This window comes from Anser cygnoides, chromosome 7 (genome assembly GCF_040182565.1).
Source record: "Anser cygnoides isolate HZ-2024a breed goose chromosome 7, Taihu_goose_T2T_genome, whole genome shotgun sequence".
NCBI classification, from domain to species: Eukaryota; Metazoa; Chordata; class Aves; order Anseriformes; family Anatidae; genus Anser; species Anser cygnoides.
The window spans coordinates 14,804,684-14,824,459 of record NC_089879.1 but is presented as its reverse complement, the minus strand read 5'-3'; the positions used below and the strand labels follow the sequence as shown (position 1 = coordinate 14,824,459).

The window sequence follows — 19,776 nt, the reverse complement described above, 5'->3', positions numbered from 1 at the left end:
TCCCACCCCCAGGTCTCCACGGCTGAGGGCAATGGCATCCTGCTGTACAACGGCGACAGCGACCACATGGCCGTGGAGCTGTACCAGGGCCACGTCAGGGTCAGCTACGACCCTGGCACCCACCCCAGCTCGGCCATATACAGGTACCGGCCGTCCCTGCTCCCCGCGGCCCCGACCCCGTTGCGCGGGCTCGGTGCCACACCGGGGGGACAGGGTGCGCCCCGGTGACACGGCCCTCCCTGCCAGCGCCGAGACCATCAACGACGGGCAGTTCCACACCGTGGAGCTGGTGACCTTCGACCAGATGGTGAACCTCTCCATCGACGGCGGCAGCCCCATGACCATGGACAACTCGGGCAAGCACTACACGCTGAACAGCGAGGCCCCGCTCTACGTGGGAGGTACGGGGTCAGCAGGGTGTTGGGGGTGGCAGGGGGTGGCCGGGCACACGGTGACGGCCCCGCTCTCCCCAGGGATGCCCGTGGACGTCAACTCGGCCGCCTTCCGCCTCTGGCAGCTCCTCAACGGCACCAGCTTCCACGGGTGCATCCGCAACCTCTACATCAACAACGAGCTGCAGGACTTCACCAAGACGCGGATGACGCCCGGCGTGGTGCCGGGCTGCGAGCCCTGCCGCAAGCTCTACTGCCTGCACGGCATCTGCCAGCCCGCCGGCACGCACGGCCCCGTCTGCCACTGCGAGCCCGGCTGGGACGGGCCCCACTGCGACCAGCCCCGCGGCGGCCCCTGCCAGGGGCACAAGTGAGTGCCCCCGCCCCGCCGGCTGCCCCACGGCACCGGTTCTGCCCCACCGCAAGTGGCCCAGCCATTGCCACGCGGTGGCCGTGCCATGTCACACCCGCACCGTGCCATACCCGTGCCGGCGCCACCGTGCCGTGCGTGTCGGTGCTGTGCTGTGCCACGTAGCAGGCACCTGACGGCCGTGGGTGCCCGCAGGTGTGTGCACGGGCTGTGCCTGCCCCTCGACGCCCTCTCCTACAGCTGCCAGTGCCACCAGGGCTACCAGGGCGCCCTGTGCAACCAGCCGGCCGCGCCGCCCGACCCCTGCCGCCTCCTGCCCTGCCGCCACGGCCGCTGCCGCCTCGCCCCGGGTGGCCAACCCACCTGCGAGTGCCACAGCGGCTACACCGGGGCCCTGTGCGACCAAGGTAGGTGGCGGGGCAGCGGGAGCCAGGGTGGCGGTGCTGGGGGGACCGCGCGCCCGGCTGAGTCCCGCTGTCCTGCAGAGCTCGAGTGCCGGGGGGAGCCGGTGCGGGACTACCACCAGGTGCAGCGGGGCTACGCCATCTGCCAGACCACGCGGCCGGTGGCCTGGGTGCAGTGCCGGGGTGCCTGCGGCGGTGACACCGGTGCCAGCTGCTGCACCGGGCTGCGGCCACGGCGCCGAAAATACGCCTTCGAGTGCAGCAACGGCGCGACCTTCGTGGAGGAGGTGGAGAAGCCCAGCAAGTGTGGCTGCAGCCAGTGCCTGTGAGGGCCGGGGTGCAGGGGCTGCTGCGGACACCGGGGGGGGCGGCGGGGAGCCCCCGGCGCCAGGACCTTGCTTCGCCCCGCAGCCCTGCGGCCACGGGCCAGGACGTTTCCGAAACCCCGTCCACGTTTCTCGGAGGAGCCCGGCCAGCCTGGCGGGTCTGGAGGAGGGTAGATGTGTTGCATCTAGAGGGTTGGAAAAAAAAAAGGAAAAAAAAAAAGAAAAAAAAACACAAAACAAATGTGTAGATAGAGAATTTTTTAAGAACTGCAGCTACACATGTGTATCCGATGTGGGCGCTGTGCCTGGCTGCTCTGCCCCTATGCCTGCTCTCCCCTTGTCTCTCTGCCTTCTCCCCTGGCGAGGGGAGCATGTGTTCCCACTGCGTGTCCCCCCACAAGCAGCCCAGTCCCTTGTGTCCAGCTGGGGGCTTTGCAACACTTTGTGCTGGACCTGGTGCTGCAGAGCCTCATGTGCCAAGGCAAGCCAGGGCTGGCAGGGGGGGCCGTGCACCGTAGCCAGCACCCCTGGGCCCCAGCACCCCTCCCTGCCATGGACCCACCATCGTGCAGCCAGCAGCGTGCCCAGCCCCGTGGCACTAGGGCTGGGGTGCTGGAGCCCAGGGCGCTCCAAATGACCCCAACTCCACAGCAGCAGCCCCCAGAGCCAGGTGCTCTGCGGTGCCCGGGGGTGGGTAGCTCAGTAGCACTGGGGACATGAGCAGGATGGACCCAGGGGCACGGGCAGTGGGCTGCAGACACCCATGGGGGTCCTGGCGTCACTGTGCAGTGCCTGGTGCGCAGTGCCAGCCCTGCCCCATACACACTGGGGGGGAACGGGGCTCTGGGACCCTCTCCCCATTGCTCTGTGTGTAGGGGGAGGCGGTGCTGCCCCCACCCCACATCCCCAGCCCTACCTGGGCTGCACCCACTGCTGGGGCAGGCTGTGAGCCGGGCCAGCACTGTGCCCTTAGAGCTGGGGGGAACCCTTGGTGCCCTGCTTAGGACGTCCCTTCGGAGGCTGTTGGCACACAGGTTTGCGATGCCGACTGCCAGGGCTCGAGCCTTACGGATGCTGAAGGTGCCTGAGGCGGTGGTAAGCCTGGAGGTGCCACAGCTGCCGGCACGGGTCCCACCAGGACTCAGGTGGGAGCTGCCGGTGCCGGGCAGCAGCTCTGCGAAGCCGGTGGTGCCGGAGGACACGCTGGGTTGGCACAGCACCGGGGCACCGCGCACCCCGACCTCTGCGGCAGCCTTGCTTCTATGGCCACGGGGGCCAAGGATGACGCGAGCCCCACCTGGGACCCCACACGCACCCATGGCAGGGCACCACCACGTCACCCGGGCGGACCAACCCCTCCCAGGGCTGCAGCCCCGATTCTCTCCATCGCATCACACCAGCGCGTTGGCCTCGGATCCGCACGGGGTGCAGCCGGCCGATGGGTGCCGTCGCTGTCCCCGCTCGCCGCTGGCCTCCAGGACAAGCCCACCGCTGCGGGGACGTCGCTGCCACCAGCACCCCTCTGCTGCACGGCGGAGCCGCGACGCCTCTCATTTTGCCCGTGGCCCGGCCGGGGCTTGGTTGTGTTGTGTTTTTGTTCTTGCTGTAAGCTAACCGCTAAAGTATCTCTTTATACAGAATACTTACAGATTCTAATATATATTTGTATTTCATTTTGTTATAGTATTTTTATATGTTCGGGGTCAACAAATGCTGTTTTCTTTTTGTTTACAGATGCTACTGGGCAGGAAAATGACGGTGGCTTTGTTTGGCCCGTGGGGTTTGTGTGTGTCACTGTTGAAGACTTGTTTGTACTAGGCTGGGGAGGGCGGCGCTGAGCATCCTTTCGCTGGCAGAGGCTGTATTGTTTTAGGAGATGTTCGGTATTGTCTATGTTGTCTTCCACGTGAACATGACATTGATTCATTCAGAGCCCCGGCCTCGTCTTTCGGGGGGGGACAGCACGGGCTGGGCACGAGAGGTGGTGGCACAGCGTGGGGACAGCACGGGCAAAGTGGGGACCTGCAGCTCCTGGAGCAGCCCCGGCCACGGCTTTTGGGGCTGCTCCCCGTCTCTGGGGACAGCCAGGGTTATTTGTGCAAACAAAAGCACACGGCTGTGCCGTGGCACCAGGCAGGCACCAAGGGCTTGCACCGCTCGTGGCGAGCTGGAGCACGCCACCCCGCTCCTTCGCCCAGTTATCACAGCAAACCAACTTTGATATCAAAGAAACGTTTAATAAGCTGCAATAAAATACGGACCTTTAGAAAGCTCATAGGGTGAATATCAACAATGGAGGAATAAAAGAAAACAAGGTGGTGGGAGTCCTTGAGGAGTTCAAATCTGAGTCAGGGACCTTTTACCTGTAACAAGAACACAGCTTCCTCGATAGTCTAGTATGAAATAAAAGACAGGAGCACAGAGTTCACAAAATGTCAACATTTAGAGAGTTGATACATAGTCAAAGTTCAAATGACCCAGCTCTTATAGCTATACATATTGATTTAAAGCAACTTAATATAATTTTATTTTATTTTTTTTTTATATACACTTTCAAAGGTTCGTCAGGTGAGGTATGTAAACATTATCTAATGGAAACCCCTCTCAACATTTCCAACCAATAATTCACAGCAGACAGTTCATTTTCTCCAAGCAAGACGCAGTACTTCCCGATACCCGGAGCACACGGGAACGCAGTCCCCCGCGTGCAGTCACCAGCTGCCATTTCCCATCGCTGTTCTGTCAAGTTCACATTGGTTAGGCTCAAACATACAGTACCGGACAGGAGGACTTTTCAGATCAGTGTCTAAAATTCATATAGGAACAAACAGAGGGACAAGACTCTCCCAGGGAAGCAGACACAGGTGAAGGAAAAAACGTTTGCTATCGGGGTGGAACTAATAGTTAAACGCTGAGTATCTTAAAGAGAAAAAAACGCACTGGGTTGGTGGGTTTATTTTATTACGCTTTTTTTTTTTCCTTTTTTTTTCTTTGTTTTTCCACATAACTGTTCCAAGGGCGAAGGATGCATGGGGTTCGTGGGAACCCTGCAGCGCCAGGAGCCCAGTGCACAGCCCACCCTGCCCCCCGAAATTAGGGACCTGTCACCACAAACGCGGGGCTGACCCCGCTCACGGGCCGGGGCGCAGCCAGGGCGCACGCCCAGACAAAGGGGGCTAAAAACCAGAACACACACACACAGAAAAACAGCAAGAAAAAAATCCACGCACACTTGGGGAAAAAAACGAACACGCAAACGACCTCAACCCCCCTAGAAGGAGAATAAAAACTGCAGAACGGCAAGCAAGTAGGCAAACGGCCTCCCGGAGCTGGCTCGGCTGTCGGCAACTGCCCGCTCTGCCCTGGCCGTCCGGGGGGCTCCGAGGGTCCGGCAGCATCTCTCTCTCCTTGAGACCCCCGTCTCGCCCATCGGAGACCCCCACACCCCCCCCAAGCTCTTTCCACCGAGCCCCCCCGTCATCCAAGCAGACATTATTACTACAAATCTTATTGCTTGCAGTGCCCCCCGCCCTGGGGACCCCCGGCCCTCCCGGCCGGCCACGGCAGCTCGCTGCCTCCCCGTGGCCTCCGGCCGGCTCTGACATCATCAAAACTGAGATGAAGAGTTAATGCTTCAACGCTGATGCGACACAAAAACCAACCCAACACCATCACCGTCCCGTTCCCATCCCCCCCCCGCCCCCCAGCCCCGTTCCCCCCATCCCACCCCCCGCCATAAGCCAGCCCTCTGGTCGCGGCAAGCTGCGCCCCCGGCACGAGCTGGGAGACCCCCCCCCCGCCAACCAACACCAGTCAGAACAAGAACCTGTGGAAAGCCCATGAAATAAATATATATAAAAAAAACAAAAACTATTTACAATATTAGATCTGTGAGAAGTGAGAGAAAAACGCTTTTTCCTGCCCCAAAAGCTTAAAAAGTAGGTTAGCATCCTGCCGCCTAGCACAACACTATCTTACATGGCACCTACACATAATATATATTCACATTTCATTTTAAAATTAGGTACTCTTACAAACAGACTTAGAAAACATTGGCTAGCAATGCGGTCCGAGGGACCGGCGGGCGAGCCAACGCCGCGAAAGCCGCCCGGGTGCCTCTCGACGTCTCCGGCCGCCCCGAAGCTGCCAACGTGCCCTGAATCAAAACCGCCAGCTGCCCCCGCGGCCCCCGGGGAGGGGTGGAAGTGCTCTCAAACCAGAGGGGGTCCAGGGGGGAGGGAGGGGACGAGGAGAGCCGGGGACCGTGATTTCCGCTAAGCCTAGGGGTGATCTTAATACAAACAAGAACTCCTGAGAACATCTTAGAACAGATGGATTCATTTCACAACCACCGAGCTAAAGGATGGGCTGAACGGACGCTACAACACACGGGGGACGCGCGCGGTGCCGGGGAACCATACCCTCATGGTTTGCTCAAAAACCTACAGCTACGAGAAAAGCGTCAGTGGTGTTCCCTGGCGGGGGAACCGGCCTGCCCCTGCCTCACTCGCGCACCCTCCGAAGGCAGGACCTGAGCTGCGGGACCCCCGGGACCGGGCTGGTGGCCTCGGGCGATGGGGAGGGCAGAGGCCCCACCGCTGCCTCCCACCGTGGCTTTCGGTCTCCTCGAACCGGGACTGCAGCTGTCAGGCTGAAAGAACACGAGCTGGAGAGAGAAACTGTCCATTAGCAAGTCTTAAGAGCAGGGCAGCAGTAAATCCGTGTCCTTCTGAGATCGCTTCTCCGTTTCCCGGGAGGTTCCCGGGAGCTGGCAGAGCTTTCGGAAACACCGGCGGAGGTTTGCGGAGGTGCCGGCGAGCGGCCGGGACGCGGGCCAGGCTGCGCTCTGCTCGCTGCGCGCGGGCAGGAGGCTGAGCTGCTCCCGGGGACGGGGTCACCTTGCTGTCCTGGCCCGAGGGGACGACCGGTGATGCAGCAGAGAGCTTGCTTGAAAGAGTCAGCTTCTGCTAGATGGCTCCTGGGAGAAAGTTTGCTGCGAATACGTAGCACGGCAGGGCTTGCAGAGCAACACGGCCACACGCTGCACCCACGTGAAAGTGACCTCACTAGTGAGGAATACAGACACTGCACATCTGGGGTATACAGCACGCACCCGACAGCAGAGGAACCGACCGCAGGGATGTCGCTGCTGGACGTCTAACAGCTGCAGGTGGAAGGAGCCGTCCTGGGCTCGAGCTGCTCTGGATGCAGCCCTCGAGCATCACGGACACATGCCCGACAGATAAAGTTTGACTCAGCGCAGCAAACCTAGCCAGGGCAGCCCTTTCTGGAGGCCACATGAGAAGAGCTCCCAGCCACATGGAGCGTGAAGACCCAGAGCTGCCAATGACACGGTGAGGGAGAAGATGACCGAGCAAAGGAAAGAGGGGACCCGGCTGCAGAGGGACACCAAGGATGTCTGTGGAGATGCAGGGCTAGAAAGACGCTGCTCCTGATCTACGGGCTGAGGAGCTGGGATGGAAAACAGTTTCAGGAATATGCTCAGAAGCCAAAGGGGCAGCAGAGGTAACAGCACTTGGCTCCTCCTGAAATGAGGGAGCGAGCAGGGTGGCACGGAGCAGGAGCGCAGTGAGGCTGTGGGGCTGAGGAGGGCACTGCGGCAGTGCCCATGGGCAGCTCTGCACCTGAGCAAACCAGGACGCAGTGGATGCTCGTGTGGAATAAGGCAATAAGTCACGCTGCTCGTTTTCTTCCATTCATTAAGATCATCTGCAACTCCCCGTGCATCCGTTTCATTGCGTAAAAGCTGCTTTTACTGGAAAGACGCTGCTGTAAGGCAGAGGCCACGCCTCAGCAGCGCTCCTCACCACGTGCCTCACCGCGGGACAGAGAGAAACAAGCAGAGCATGGCCTCAGCCACGGCCAGGGGCAACCGGCTGCAACACGAAGGCTGTTTGGAAGAAAAGGAGCAACAGTTCACATCAGCACTGAGGAAAAGAATGGAGTTACCCAGGCAATGCCAGCCTGCCGGGTGGCTGCCTTGCATGCAGACCCTTTAATCTATTAGGAAATTAAAGCATTCCTCCTTCCTCCCCCAAAATACAGCACTCACAAAAGCAGGTGCGAGGCATGTTAAATGCAAGGCTCACCGCCTGCAAGACCTGGAAGCTACAACTGGTGTCAGCATGAGAACGTGCACAGGAGACGAAGAAGGGCCAGGGACGGCATCTCCCGAGGGCAGAGGCAGCAAGGAAGGCAAGCTGGCACGGAGCTGGAGTTTCCTCCGAGCAGGAAGCCTTAATATGCTTTTCTAGAGATGAGGAGCATCTGTGGCTTGGTAACCCAAGTGCCTGCACCAATCTGCAATTCAGAGAGCTTGCAATACAGCACCGGTGTGCCCACCTCAACCTGGGCTGGGTCATGCCCACAGTGCTTGCTGCAATAACCCAGCCACAGGCGATGGCTGCACGTAACCCACTCCTTGGCTTCCCTTATTCCTCAAGTCAAAAGCTGTAATTTTTAAATTAAAAGGAAGAGCCAGCCTTCTGCCGCCTCGCCAGGTGCCCCATGGCCCAGGCTGCTCCCAGTCCTCGGCATAACCAAGACTGTGCAGCATGCACACACACACGCACCTCTGTTTCGTCAGCAAGAGGTACAGAAATTCAGATTTACACCTCCTAGGCACAGCCCAGCTCCTGTTACAAGTCAGTAGCATCTTCGCACAGATTTTGGGAGCGTTACCCTTCGAGTGGGAAAGCCACAGCTTGACGAGCCCTCCAACGTCCCCAGGGACAGGCAGAGCTGCTGGGTCAAGGCCACCAGAGCTGGGACGAGCTGCTGGGGCTCCGATCATGATGCCTACGTGGTGCCCAGTGTGGCCAGGGCCAGGCCGGCCCCACCTCGCTCCTGCCTTCTGACAGCTTCGTGGAGCTCTCATCCTAGCGTGGCTCCTGCTCCCAGAAGCGCGGACGATGGAAAGCAGGACGCCTGCATGCGCCAGTGGAAGTCGGTGAAAAATTAAATACAGCACGCAAGGGAGGAAATTCCGAGGGAGAACGGGGGCTCAGGCACGCCAGAGCCGCGTGTCTGTGCAGCAGCTGCCCCAGCCGGAGGAAGAGGAAGATGCGGATGCAGGCAGAGAAGCGAGAGGGAGAGAGAACCTGTGAGGAAGGTACGGAGCAGTCATTTGACTGCCAGCAGTGCCCTCCTGCCTCACACCTCTCCTGAAATGCTTTTAAACCTTTTCTGATGGAATGTTTGACATATTTAATCCATGCAGTAAAAATTAAAGTAATAGATAACTTTGTATTAATCTGTACAGGGACTGACAGGCTAGATTTAATCACTTCATCACTGTTCAGAGAGTTAACTTACTCTTTCATGATTCAAAGGAAAGGTAAAGGATCTTTTTTTTTTATATCAGCCATTTCATAGTAAGAGAAAAACATGCGGCAGACTCGTGCGCGCCAGCACTGGGGGAAGGGAACACCTGCAAGGGAGCCGGGGTGCTCTGCAAAGGGCGTGCGCATCTCCAACGCCTCGCTCCGTCCTCTGTACTACATGGGTACCATGAAAGATTTGGAGACAATTAGCTGCTTTCCACAGGATTTGGGATCAGTGTGAAACGTGAAAAGCAATGCCCCTTGCAGCAGTGCTGCTGGCTGCACAGGAGGCTGACGATGGGATTCATGCAAAGAGACCTCGTGCAGCAGCAAGGTGCAGGCAAAGCCATCGAAACGCAGCGGCCGAGCAGGACCCGCTGGGTGCACGCAGACTGAAGCGGCCCAGTCCCAGCCGCCGAGCATTGTGCATTGTGAACAAGCCTTCCCCCGAGGTGCTGGGCACTGGTGACCCGTTCCTCCACGCCAGACGCCCAGCTGGCTCCTACACCTGCTGCACAGGTTTGCACAGGAGCCCAGCATGGGAGTGTGCAGGAGAGGGACCGGCTCAGCCGGGCTGAGCGCTTCCACGCTGCACAGCCCCGAGACACGAGCAAGGGCGAAACGACCACACCTTGTTCATACAAGGATGAAATGCAAACTACAGCAAAGACTACACTCAAGCCAGCCCCTTCTCTCAACCTCGCGCCAAAGGCTGCAAATCCAGGCTTAGGAGGGCGCTGCGCAACCAGCGCACGTGGACGCGCTGCCAGGGACAGGGCTCCCCTTCCGCAGGGCGCCAGCACCAGAAGGATGTGGGTCTGTAAAAAGGTTCAGCCTTCAGCCGAGCACCGAGCACGCTGCCAGAGACCACGAAACCAACCCAAACGCAGCAAAGGGCTGATGGGGAAGGATTTCTGCCCAGCACCGGGGCACAGCGGGGCCGGCTCGTGCCAAAGCCAGCACAAACGGAGACGGATACAGCCCAGCACACCCCGTGTGCCCCAGGGACAGGGCAGCATCTCCTCTGCCACCACGCTGTGACCGGGACCTCCCTGCCCCACGGCTGTGCGGGGGGAGCGGGGCCGGGGGCCAGAAGCAGAGTCACTAGTTAATACTTGTCTGCAGGTAACAGAACGGGACACCAGCAGCTGCTACGAACGAACCGACGAATGACAGATTCACCTTTCTCTCCCTCACTGATGGAAAATGAGTTTTGGTTTTGCTTTAAATGCCACTAAGAAGACAGACAGAAGTAGGACGCTGAAGGAAAGGGAAATGTTTGCGTGCACCGAAAGGCTGCCGAAAGCTACTTCATGTGCACAAAGGTGGTTTTCTTTCTGCTACAGTACAAGTGCTTGTGCCTCAAGTATAAAATGCAAGCCTCCAAATCACACAGACGAGCTTCTTATTTTTATTTTTAAAGTGATAAATAAGGCACTGTACTTTTAACTAAAACTGCCTGGTTCCGAGGTCAAAAACCCAGGGAACGTTCAAACTGCAGAAACTTCCTTCTGAACAGCAGAGACAGACAGGCTGACCTCTTCTCTGTCCGAGACACATCTCCTGATGCCTAAAATCACGGGCGTTATCCTGTAACTGCGGATTTTTAAAGGCTTGCTACAGCTTATAAAAGCAGCTTTAGTTAATGCATGGTAAAGGGTTACTACTATACAACAGTTTTGTACATGGCTACCGGTTCTTCGCTATTTCGTGTCCAGGCGCGAGCGCTTGCTGTGCGAACAGTCAACTTTCGCCCGCAGCTTCCTCTTGCCCTGCGCCCCGCTGCTCTCCTGCATCTTCTTCATGGACCTCGTCAGGGTTTTCGCACCGCCGGGCTTCTTGTTGGCCATCTTCTGCGACCGCGTCGAGGACTCCCCGAGGGGCTTCTGCCGAGGGGACTTGGCCAGCTCCTCGTGGCTGGGGGGCAGCACGGCCCGCCGGCTCGTGTTCTCCTTGCCCTTCCGCACGGGGAGCCGCACCTTCTCTAGCTGCCTTTTCGGGGCTCTCTTCTCTTTCAGAGACATTTTCTTGGCAAGCTTACTGCTCCTCTCCATGGCGGTTTGCTTTCGGGTGGCAGGGGCTTTGGCGCTAACCTCCGAATGTTTTATTTTACCGGCCTTCTTGGCCGGCAGCTTGTCCTTACTGGCGGAGCCGGAGCGCTCCTGGGTGCCCCCGCTCTCCTTCAGCGTCCTCTTCTTCTTGCTGAGCTGCGGGTCGGCCCTGGGCGAGGGCTCCTCCTGGCACCTGCCCTTCCCCTTCCGCCCCTTCCCCGCTCCGTCCACCGCCGGGGATCTAGCCGGGAAGGCGTCTGCTTTGATCTGCAAGGCCAGCTTGGGAGACATCAGCGGGTTGATGCACACGCTCTTGCGGCTGGGTTTGCTCTCCAGTGCCGGCTGCTCCCCGGGGACGTCGCTCCTCCGCTCGGCCCTCGCGGCGCGGTGCTGGGCCCGCAGCTTGCCCCGCAGGTTGGAGTATTTCCGCAGGATGCGGGTGCTGGCCTGCGTGGGCAGGCTGGGGGTGGGCGCCACGCTCCGGTCCTGGCTCGTCTCCTCGGGGCCGGGTTCGGAGGGAGGCGGCTGGCCGGCCCCGCCGGCTTCTTCGGCCTCGGCTCTGTCCGCGTTCTCGCGGATTTTGGCCCACAGCTTTTGGTTCTTCAGGTTGTTCCGGGCCGGGGTAGCGGCGGCGAATTTCTTGAGGTGTTTTTTCAAGCGTTCGGCTTGCAGCGAGCTGGGGTAGAGGCCGGAGGAGGAGTACTTCTGCATGGGGACCTTGATGGGGGGGATCTCCCCCGGGAGACGGGTGTTGAGTTTCTTCACAATCACCAGAGACCTGGTCTCCGTCGTCTCCAGGAACCACTGGCAGATGTCGGACAGCTTGAAGGCCTTCATAAACAGCATCTGGACGGGAGACAGCTTCTGAACTTCCAGCGACCCTCTACTTTTCCGTGTCCTTTTCTTGCTTTTCCAAATCTCCTTCAGCTTGTCAGCTTTGTTCTTCACCTTGGGGGTTGGCTGCACTTCCTTCTCCAGCTGAATCCAGCCCTTCTGAACTTTCATGTACTGGGCATTGAACTCGGCAATCAGCTCCTGGTTCTCCTCTTCGGCACACCACTCCATGAACTTTGGTTTGCTGTCAGCCATGTCTGCGTCCTCCAGCGCCAGGGAGTCGTCATTCCCTGAACTGCACTCGTCCCATGGTTTGGGGGTTGCTTGCACAGACTCCTTCCCTGGTGTGCTCTTTTTTGCAGTGTCAGCGGGCGCGGGCGTGTGTCTTAAGTTATAAAACTGCAGGGCTGACTTTTTGGGCTTCGCAGCCTTCGCTGGAAGATGCTTGCTTCCACTGGCCTTGCTGCTGGGACACGGAGGCGAGCTGGCCGCTGGCTCGTAGTTCTCCAGCTTTCCTGTGTCCATGGCGCTGTCAGAGCTCTCCTCCTCCTTTGTTCTGGTATCACCTGGCTTCACCTCTGCTTGCTCTGCATCGTCTGCAGGCACGCTGCTTTCTGCGGGGAGGAGGATGCTTGTCTTCTCAGCATCAGCCTGGACACACATCTCCAGCATCTCGCCTGGTTGACTTTGGCCACCGTTAGCAGGGGGGTCGTCTTTAGAGGAATTTTCTCCCTCTGCCACAGTCTCTTTCGCTAAGATGCTTTTATAGGTCTGTCTGGTAGTGACACCGTTCTCCTCACCTGGCTGCTGCTCAGTGATGCTCTCCGGGGCCTGGCCGGCGCTCGGCTCCTCGCTGGTTTTGAGCAGCGCGTTATGGAAGCAGTCGTTTGGGAAGTGCATGGACGCTGCCCCGTCCAGGTGCACTTCTCTCTTGAACCGCTTAGCGCCAGGACTCTTGGAGAGTTTGATCTGAAGGCAAGGAAGCTGCACGGAGCTGGAAGAACCAGCGTCCTCAGCGCTGCCCTCGGCAGGTGACTGCGACTGCTGGCTTCGGAGACGCCGGTCAGATGCCACGAGCGTTCTCCTTCCTTTCTTTCGCTTCTTGTCTAGACTGTCTTTGGAAGAGACAGAGTCTTTCTCTGTTGTTTCCAAGCCATCAGGTTCAGGCAGTGCTTCCTCTTCAGCAGGCTCTTTTTCATCTGCCGGGCTGTTGTTCTGCGCTGCCTCCCCTTCTGAGACTGCAGGGAGGGCTGTGCTGGCTGGCACAGCCTCCTCTTGATCAAGGGAGCTGTCACCCGGCATGCCCAGTAGTTCGGCTTCTGGTGTAGCATCGACAATTTTGTTCACATCCACGCACTGGAAGGCGGCCGGGAGCTCTGGGGGACAATCTCCCTCAGTGGCAGGGGGCTGCTCAGGAGCCTGCAGGTCTGGAGGGGGTGGGGAGGGCTCCTTGCGACAGGGCTCTGCGCCGCCAGCGTCTGGAAGCTCAGCAGGGTCCCTCGGGCCAGCACCGGCCAGGGGTGCCGCGTCTAGCGCAGCGGAGGGCTGCAGGGGAGACCCCGGCTCTGGGCTGGCAGGGAGGTCTGGAATAGTTTGCACGCCCGAGCCTGGGGAACCTTCCTCCCTGGTGGCTGCTTCAGCGGCAGGAAGGGCAGCAAAGCCCACAGCCTGCACGGCACCGCCGTCTTTGGAGCCGCTGTCCCCGAAGGAATCCGCGCCAGCCTCCAGGGCGGCCGTGTCCCCGGCCCCTTCGCTGCGGGGGGAGCCTGGGGGCGGCGAGCCAGCCACGCTGTCCTCCTTCTGCGGGCTGGGAGGAGCGGAGAGGGAGAACAAGGGCACGGCCACGGCAGCTTCCCGCGACCGCAGCACCCGCATGTCCCGCGGCTCCCGCTGGACGCAGCCCAGGTCGCCTCTCGCTTTCGTCTCTCTGCTGGCCGGCGCTCCTTTGGCCAGGAGCCTGAGCGAAACCCTTTTCTCCCCGTCCCGTCCCGTCCCCGACGACCCACCCCCTGAGAGCACCAGAGCCGGCTTCGTGCTTACGAGCGCCTCTGTTCGCAGTGCCGGGCTGCCGCCCCGCTCCTCCGCCCGCGAGCTTTTCACCAGGGTGCGGACGGTCGGGAGCTCGCAGCACTCCCCGTTGAAGAAATACCCCCGCGTGCTCTTCCTCGCCGTCCTGCGCGACGACACCGAGCGCTGGCTCTCGAAATGGCACTCGGTGATGGGCTGGCTGATGTAGACCACGTCGCACTGGTTGTCGTAGTCGTTGATCCTCAGCCCCGAGGCCTTTTTGCTCTTGCGGGAGGACCTGAGGGAGGCCGCCTTGGCGCGGGGGTGCCCGCCGGGGGCCCGGTGGGCGGCTGGCGCGGTGCCGGCAGGCAGCCAGCCCTCTTTGGATTTGTCGAGCGGGCCCTTGTCGGCCGGGTGCAGGTGGCAGCCTGCCTTGCCCTTGGCCATGGCGTGCAGGTGGTTTTCTGGCTTTGGTCTCGCGTCTTGTTCTTTCGCGTCTAGGTCCTGGTGCAAAGATGCTTTCGAGCCGCATTGCAATGTGTTCTCCTTGTCAGCTCGGCGAGGGGGGCTCACTGCAAAGCCAGGATCCCAGGGCTCTTCCGGCAAGGCTCTGAAAGAGCTCTTCTGGGAGCCCAGACAGCCGTCTAAGCTGTCCTCGCTGCCATTCACATTCGCCACTTTGACAGAGATATAGCCTTCCACTAGAGTCTTACCTGCTATCTGCTCTTTATTGTCCTCGCACTTTCTGACACCGGCTTCTTGCTCGTGTCCAGCAACTTGCCCTTCCAGGCTCTTTGCAGGGTGATGGAAATTCAAGGAGGAAGAGTTCAACGTGCTGAGGTATCCTTGGGTGGAGCTGTCCTTTGGGCTAGCAGAACGAAGTCGAGCAACGGGAGGGTCAGAGAAGTCTCTTCTCAAAGCAGGGCTGGGGCTCTCCGCTCTGTCCACGGATTTCAGCTCTGTGGGCTGCTTCGGGGCTTGTCCTGCGACATGCAGGGGGCCATCAGACCCTGAGTGTCCCGGCTCTGAGGAAGAAGGGGGCCTTGATTCAGTACAAGTAGCACCCTTATCCTGATTTTCAGTGCTTCGCTGGCTACAACCAGAGCCACAAGTGGAGGCCTCCATGCTTTCGGATTCGGACGACTGCCGGCCTTCAGAATCCGGTTGTACTTCAGTGTATATGTCGTTTAGCACGCGAATGAATTGCTTCTGGTGGTGTGTACACAGTCTGACCATAAACTTTTCCAGTGGAGACTTCGGCTGATTGTTAGAGTCTATTGCTATTGTCTCTGCTGCATCCTCACTAGAGAGACAAAGAGAGAAGCAATCAGTAACATGTCCCCGGGAACAGAAGTTTATGCTGCAAAACTGGAGCAAGCCTTCTCCTCCCACCCAGGCGTACCACTCGCCTCATCTCCAGGTGAGATCAAGCACCCCGTTGTCAGGAGGTTGGCAGCTACCCCTTCGGTCCCCAGCACACACACGGACGTATGCACATTGCTGGCAGGATACGAACTGCACTTCCATTCGTCTCCCACTGCTGCAAGACCCGTAACTGCACTTCTGCCTAGGGCTCCCTAGGCAGCACTAGTGTGTAGGCGCCATGTGACACGCTCAGAGCAGACCTGAACTTCCTGGTGAGGATCAGATTTGCAACATGCACAGGCCCAACACTTCTGGGATGCACCGGAACAACTGCAGGCACCTGCATGCTCCATCTGCGCATCACGGATCCGTGGGAGCAGCGCAGCAGCCCAGCTGGGCAGCCACACACCTTGAGCCGCTGTTACGACTGCAAATTCTGCTTCCTTCTAGGTAGCAGAAGGAAGAGTCTATGGCAAACTGAGCAGATCTGAGCCTCCTCTGTAATCAGTGAAGAAATTTTGGAGGGTTCCCAGCCTGCAGGACATGCATGCAGCAATGCACCCTCCCGTGGTGCAGTGCCTTGCCATTTGCACTGACCTTTGGTTTGCTGCCATTTAATGAATTCGCTCTGCAGCTGACGGTCTGACTGGCAGCTTGCAGTGGTCACCCAGAAAGTGCAGCTCTACAGCACTGCTGGCTACAGGATCACTGCCACTAGCTACCTCATAAAAAAAGCGATTATCATTCACCTGCTTGGCACAGGCAATTAATTAGGACTTCTTGGTGGAGAGGTTATGGGATAATTACCCGGTGTTTGCACGAACTTATGAGGAGCGCAGCGCCAGGCTCTGCTACCAAAACCATGCCCATTCCCAGCAGCAGCACAGGCGTTTCCCACCCCATCCCTGTGGGACCTCTGCCAGCATGGTTTTGGACTAACAGCTGCACTTTGCACCTCGCTGCCGTCCGAGGAGTGAAGCAGTTCCCCCTGCTCCCCTTCCCGGGGTGACTCACGGCTCCCACGCACGGGGAAGCGCAGCGCCCAGGAGGCTGACGAGGCTCATTGACCCCTGCTGGTGAATCACTGCCGCCAGCTACTGTGTGGCATTTCAAGGAGGATTTTGGCGAGGTGCTGCGGCTCCTGTGGACGACTGGCGGGCTGCGCATCTCGCCCAGCGCCGGCGGCCAAAAATCCAGCGGGAGGTGGGCAGCCGTGTCGGCTGCCGTCCCTGCTGGAGGCTGGCTGAGGCTGACAACAGAGAGGGGGGAGAGAAAGCCAGGGATGTGGGTGGGATGGCCATGCTAGGTGGCAGCCTCTGTGCTGGAACCGGCCTCTGAGAGGTCCTCCCCTGATGCTTGCTCAGTGCTGACTCGCTGCTGGCTGGGGACTGGCACATGCCTTGGAGGCACCTCCAGCAACCTGCGGTCTGCTCCCAAACTCAGCAAAGGCCAGGAGACGGCTTCCATGGATGGCTCTGGGCTTGGCCACTTGGCCTCCTCTTCACCCAGAAACGCCAGGCTGTCGCCAACAACCTGCTCCGAGCATCTGCTAGCCAGCCCTGGGCTTTCCTGTCTGCCCAAGTTTCAAGCTTTACCCTTCAGGCTTCTTGGGCAGGGTTTTCCCCAAACCGCCCAGAAAGGCCAAGCAAATTACGCTTGGTAAACGTGCTCCAGCACCTCCTGAACGCGGTGCTGGGTCAGCAACAAGCCAGCTCCCTTCACTGCTGCAAGCTGGCAAGCGTGCCCCCTGGAGCTGCCACAACTCGCCCCACCCAGCGCTGCCAGCTCGCAACGCCTGGAGCGAATTTGAAATGAAAATGCTCAGGTACACCCCGGCCCCTCTCCGGAGCCCTGCATGGGAAGGGTTGTGCCAGAGAGGATCCCCGCACAGCCCAGCTCCTCCCCTCGCCCCGCGGGATAACAATGGAGATAAAACTTTCCCCGCGCCACCAGGAAGGAGAAGAGGAGGGCTCGGAGGCAGGTCGCCGCTCGGCTCCTTCCCCGCGCCGCTGCGGGTGCATGGCGGCAGGTTTCTCCTTACCTGCCCCAAATCCCAGCTCCGGGGAGTGGCAGCCATCTTCCCCGCCAGCCTGCATTTATAGCCGCAGCCGCCCGAGGTGCGGCCCTGCCCGGCCCCCCCGCCGCCTCGCAGGGATGCCGGAGGACGGGGAAGTGGTTGCTCTCTGTAAACTGAGTCCCTTCTCCCAGGAGAGAAGGCGACAAGGCGTGTGGGGCTGGAGGAGACCTGCATCCTGCTCACACCACAGCGGGGAGCGCAGGTCCTCCTAGGGCCTCAGCGTGCATTGCCCCATTGCTCTCACCGCCACCCTATTGCCCTACCGTGCTCCAAGGAGTTAATCTGAGATACACGCAGCTTGTTAAGCTGTAAATTTGAAAAACAGAGATAAATATCTTTCCTGCTTGACAAAGGAGGTGACTCCATTAAGACTCAATGCCCTTTGTCCTTAGAAGACCCGTCTCGCCCTCAGCGGCACCGTTCGCCAGGTCTGCAGTCTCATTACTTGCAGGGCTTTCTGGTTTTGTGTCACTGGGCCCAAATGTGGACCAGGGTTCCTCACCCTGAGCTCGTCTGCTCCCTCCCAGCCGGCCCCTATGTGGGTGCCTTGTTTTTCTGGGTATCAGAGGCGCACCGAGCACAGCCCCGAAGCGCCTCCTCCAGCCCCACCGGGCCCCAACCAGCCCCTCCGTCCTGCTGACGGAGGTGCGGAGGGAACCGAAGACCAACAGGGAAACACAGAGGATGGGAAACGGGGACGTGCTTTGACAGAGGGACAAAAACTGCACCCCAGTCTGCAGCTTTTCCTACAGAGCCTGCGAGGTGGCAGGCCTTGCCCTTTGCAGCCACCGGCCTCACAAGCTGCCTACACCGGGCTGTCGTGAGGGGAGCTCCCACTCGAGCTGCACCCACTCCTGCACCACGCCGGCCCGGTTCGGCCCGGCTGCCTGGTCTCCCATCGCCCCTGGTGTCCCAAGAGCATCCTAGCACCCGAGCCACCCCCCAAGGCCCGGCCTTCCCAGGGCTGCCCCGCTCCCTGCTCCTTCCCCGCCTGTCACGGAGGTGTCAGAGGAATCAAGGGGCAGGAGCTGTCACAGAGACACACGGGGCTGTTGCTACGCGACCGTCGCGGTGCAGCAATTAACGCTCGGAAAACGTGCTGTGCTCTGAAGCTATTTGCATAGCTGCGTGCTGCAGTACGTCTGTTTGCATTGTGCCGCCTCTGTGTAGCGGAGCTGCACGCCAGCCCTCCCCCAGCCCCTGCTGGGGGGCACCCGACAAAGGCCGGGCGGCTGCGGGTGATGGGGCCCTGGGTTTGCCGGCCGTCACACCTGCAGCACACGCAGGTATGCGATTTGCGACCCTGGAGGACGGGGGGGAACACCAAGATATCTGGATTTCACCCCGAGCTGCCCAGCGGGTCTGCCCCCCTTATGGGGCCAGCTCCCGACCCACTCATGGGGTTACCTCGCCTTCCCTCTCCCTTTTAAAGCCCTGCGGGTGCCCTGCCTCTGATTCAAGAGTGTATTTCCAGGGGGAGGAAGGAGAGGAAGAGGAAGAAAGAGAGGGAGAAAGAAAGCAGCTGTTTCACACCAACCTACCTGGAATGCCGGTCTCCAAAAACCTGTCAATTGCCAACTGCAATCTTCTGGTTTGCCCACCCCAAGTTTCTCACTATTGAACATGAAGCCTGTGCCCTTTTTGGGTTTCTTTTTTTAGCCCTTGAACGTCAGTTTGATGGATTATAAGTTTACAGGTATGTTTTGTACCTCAGAGGCACAAGAAGCAGCAGCAGAACAAAAGTTCAAGGCTAAGTGTTTCTGTTCCTTTCAGACCACTCTAAGCACCAGGATTATAGTTCTGTAAAAGAAACAAAACGTAGCTATAAACTTATAAAATCCAATTTAGTGTTTTTACTGGGGTGACCTCTCCCCTCCCTCTCCTGCCGTCACGCAGCCGACGCAGCACCAGCCGGCCGAGCCTCGCACCACCCCGAACCAGCAGGGCCTGGAAATGTGGGATCTGAGAGATGCGGGTGACTGCGGAGGAAGCCGAACTTGTGAGCAATGCTCACCATCAGCTGAACTCCAAGCACTGAAAACGGCCCTGGGGTGTGACCCCATGCCCGAGACAGCATGTTTTACTGCCTTGGTGGGAGCTCCATCCCTTGCGGTGGGAAGGCTGTTGGGAGGGATTGCTGAGGAGGAGCAGTCCCTTGAGAGCAGCTCGCTCACCGCTGAGCCCTGCAGCCCTGGCAGGAGCACCAGCACCGGCAGGGAAAGGCACTGAGGATGGCACTGCGTCCTTGAGCAGCGACACCGGGCCAGCTACTGCCAGGGGGCTGCCCCAGATCAGCATCCCAAGGCAAGGCGGTAAGTGGCAACCCACGCTGCATCTCCCCTGCTCCGTCACGGCATCTTGCTCAAAGCCATCGCCACTCTGAGCCGCACCAAGGCCTCGTGCCTTGAAAGGTGGAGGGAGGGGACGTGTTGTCTTCTGCTGGCACCGCTCTGCGATGCAGCCGCCCCTCGCAGGGGCAGGGCGCAGCACGTTACGCTGCTGCAGCGGGGTTTGCTGGAGCTCGCCCCGCAAAGCCCCAGTTAAAGGCTGACACTGGATGCACCGGTTTAAATGACGGTATTTCGATCAGCAGAAATATGCCTGGCA

At 59.5% G+C, this 19,776-nt stretch overlaps 2 protein-coding genes across 2 annotated transcripts in view; one reads left to right on the top strand and one right to left on the bottom strand.

Moving 5' to 3' along the window:
- SLIT1 (slit guidance ligand 1) overlaps positions 1-3,424 on the top strand; it is a 45,707-nt gene extending 42,283 nt beyond the window's left edge. The window contains exons 33-37 of the mRNA XM_048060340.2: positions 13-143; positions 247-401; positions 474-762; positions 958-1,169; positions 1,248-3,424. Coding sequence (XP_047916297.2) covers positions 13-143; positions 247-401; positions 474-762; positions 958-1,169; positions 1,248-1,495 — 1,035 coding nt within the window. The 3' untranslated portion in view covers positions 1,496-3,424. The remainder of the gene's footprint in view (positions 1-12; positions 144-246; positions 402-473; positions 763-957; positions 1,170-1,247) is intronic.
- Positions 3,425-3,708: 284 nt separating this feature from the next.
- On the bottom strand, positions 3,709-18,900 carry LOC136786275 (treacle protein-like). The gene is made up of 2 exons (XM_067001003.1): positions 18,879-18,900; positions 3,709-15,030 (listed from the first exon to the last, which is right to left on the bottom strand). Exon 2 carries the CDS (start codon positions 14,961-14,963, stop codon positions 10,539-10,541), a length of 4,425 nt encoding a protein of 1,474 aa, XP_066857104.1. The 5' UTR covers positions 14,964-15,030; positions 18,879-18,900; the 3' UTR covers positions 3,709-10,538.
- Between the last annotated feature and the right edge of the window lie 876 nt (positions 18,901-19,776).

Bases quoted from the DNA above. Each gene is read 5' to 3' on its own strand.
- LOC136786275 (XM_067001003.1), bottom strand. From the start codon at position 14,963: ATGGTCAGACTGTGTACACACCACCAGAAGCAATTCATTCGCGTGCTA.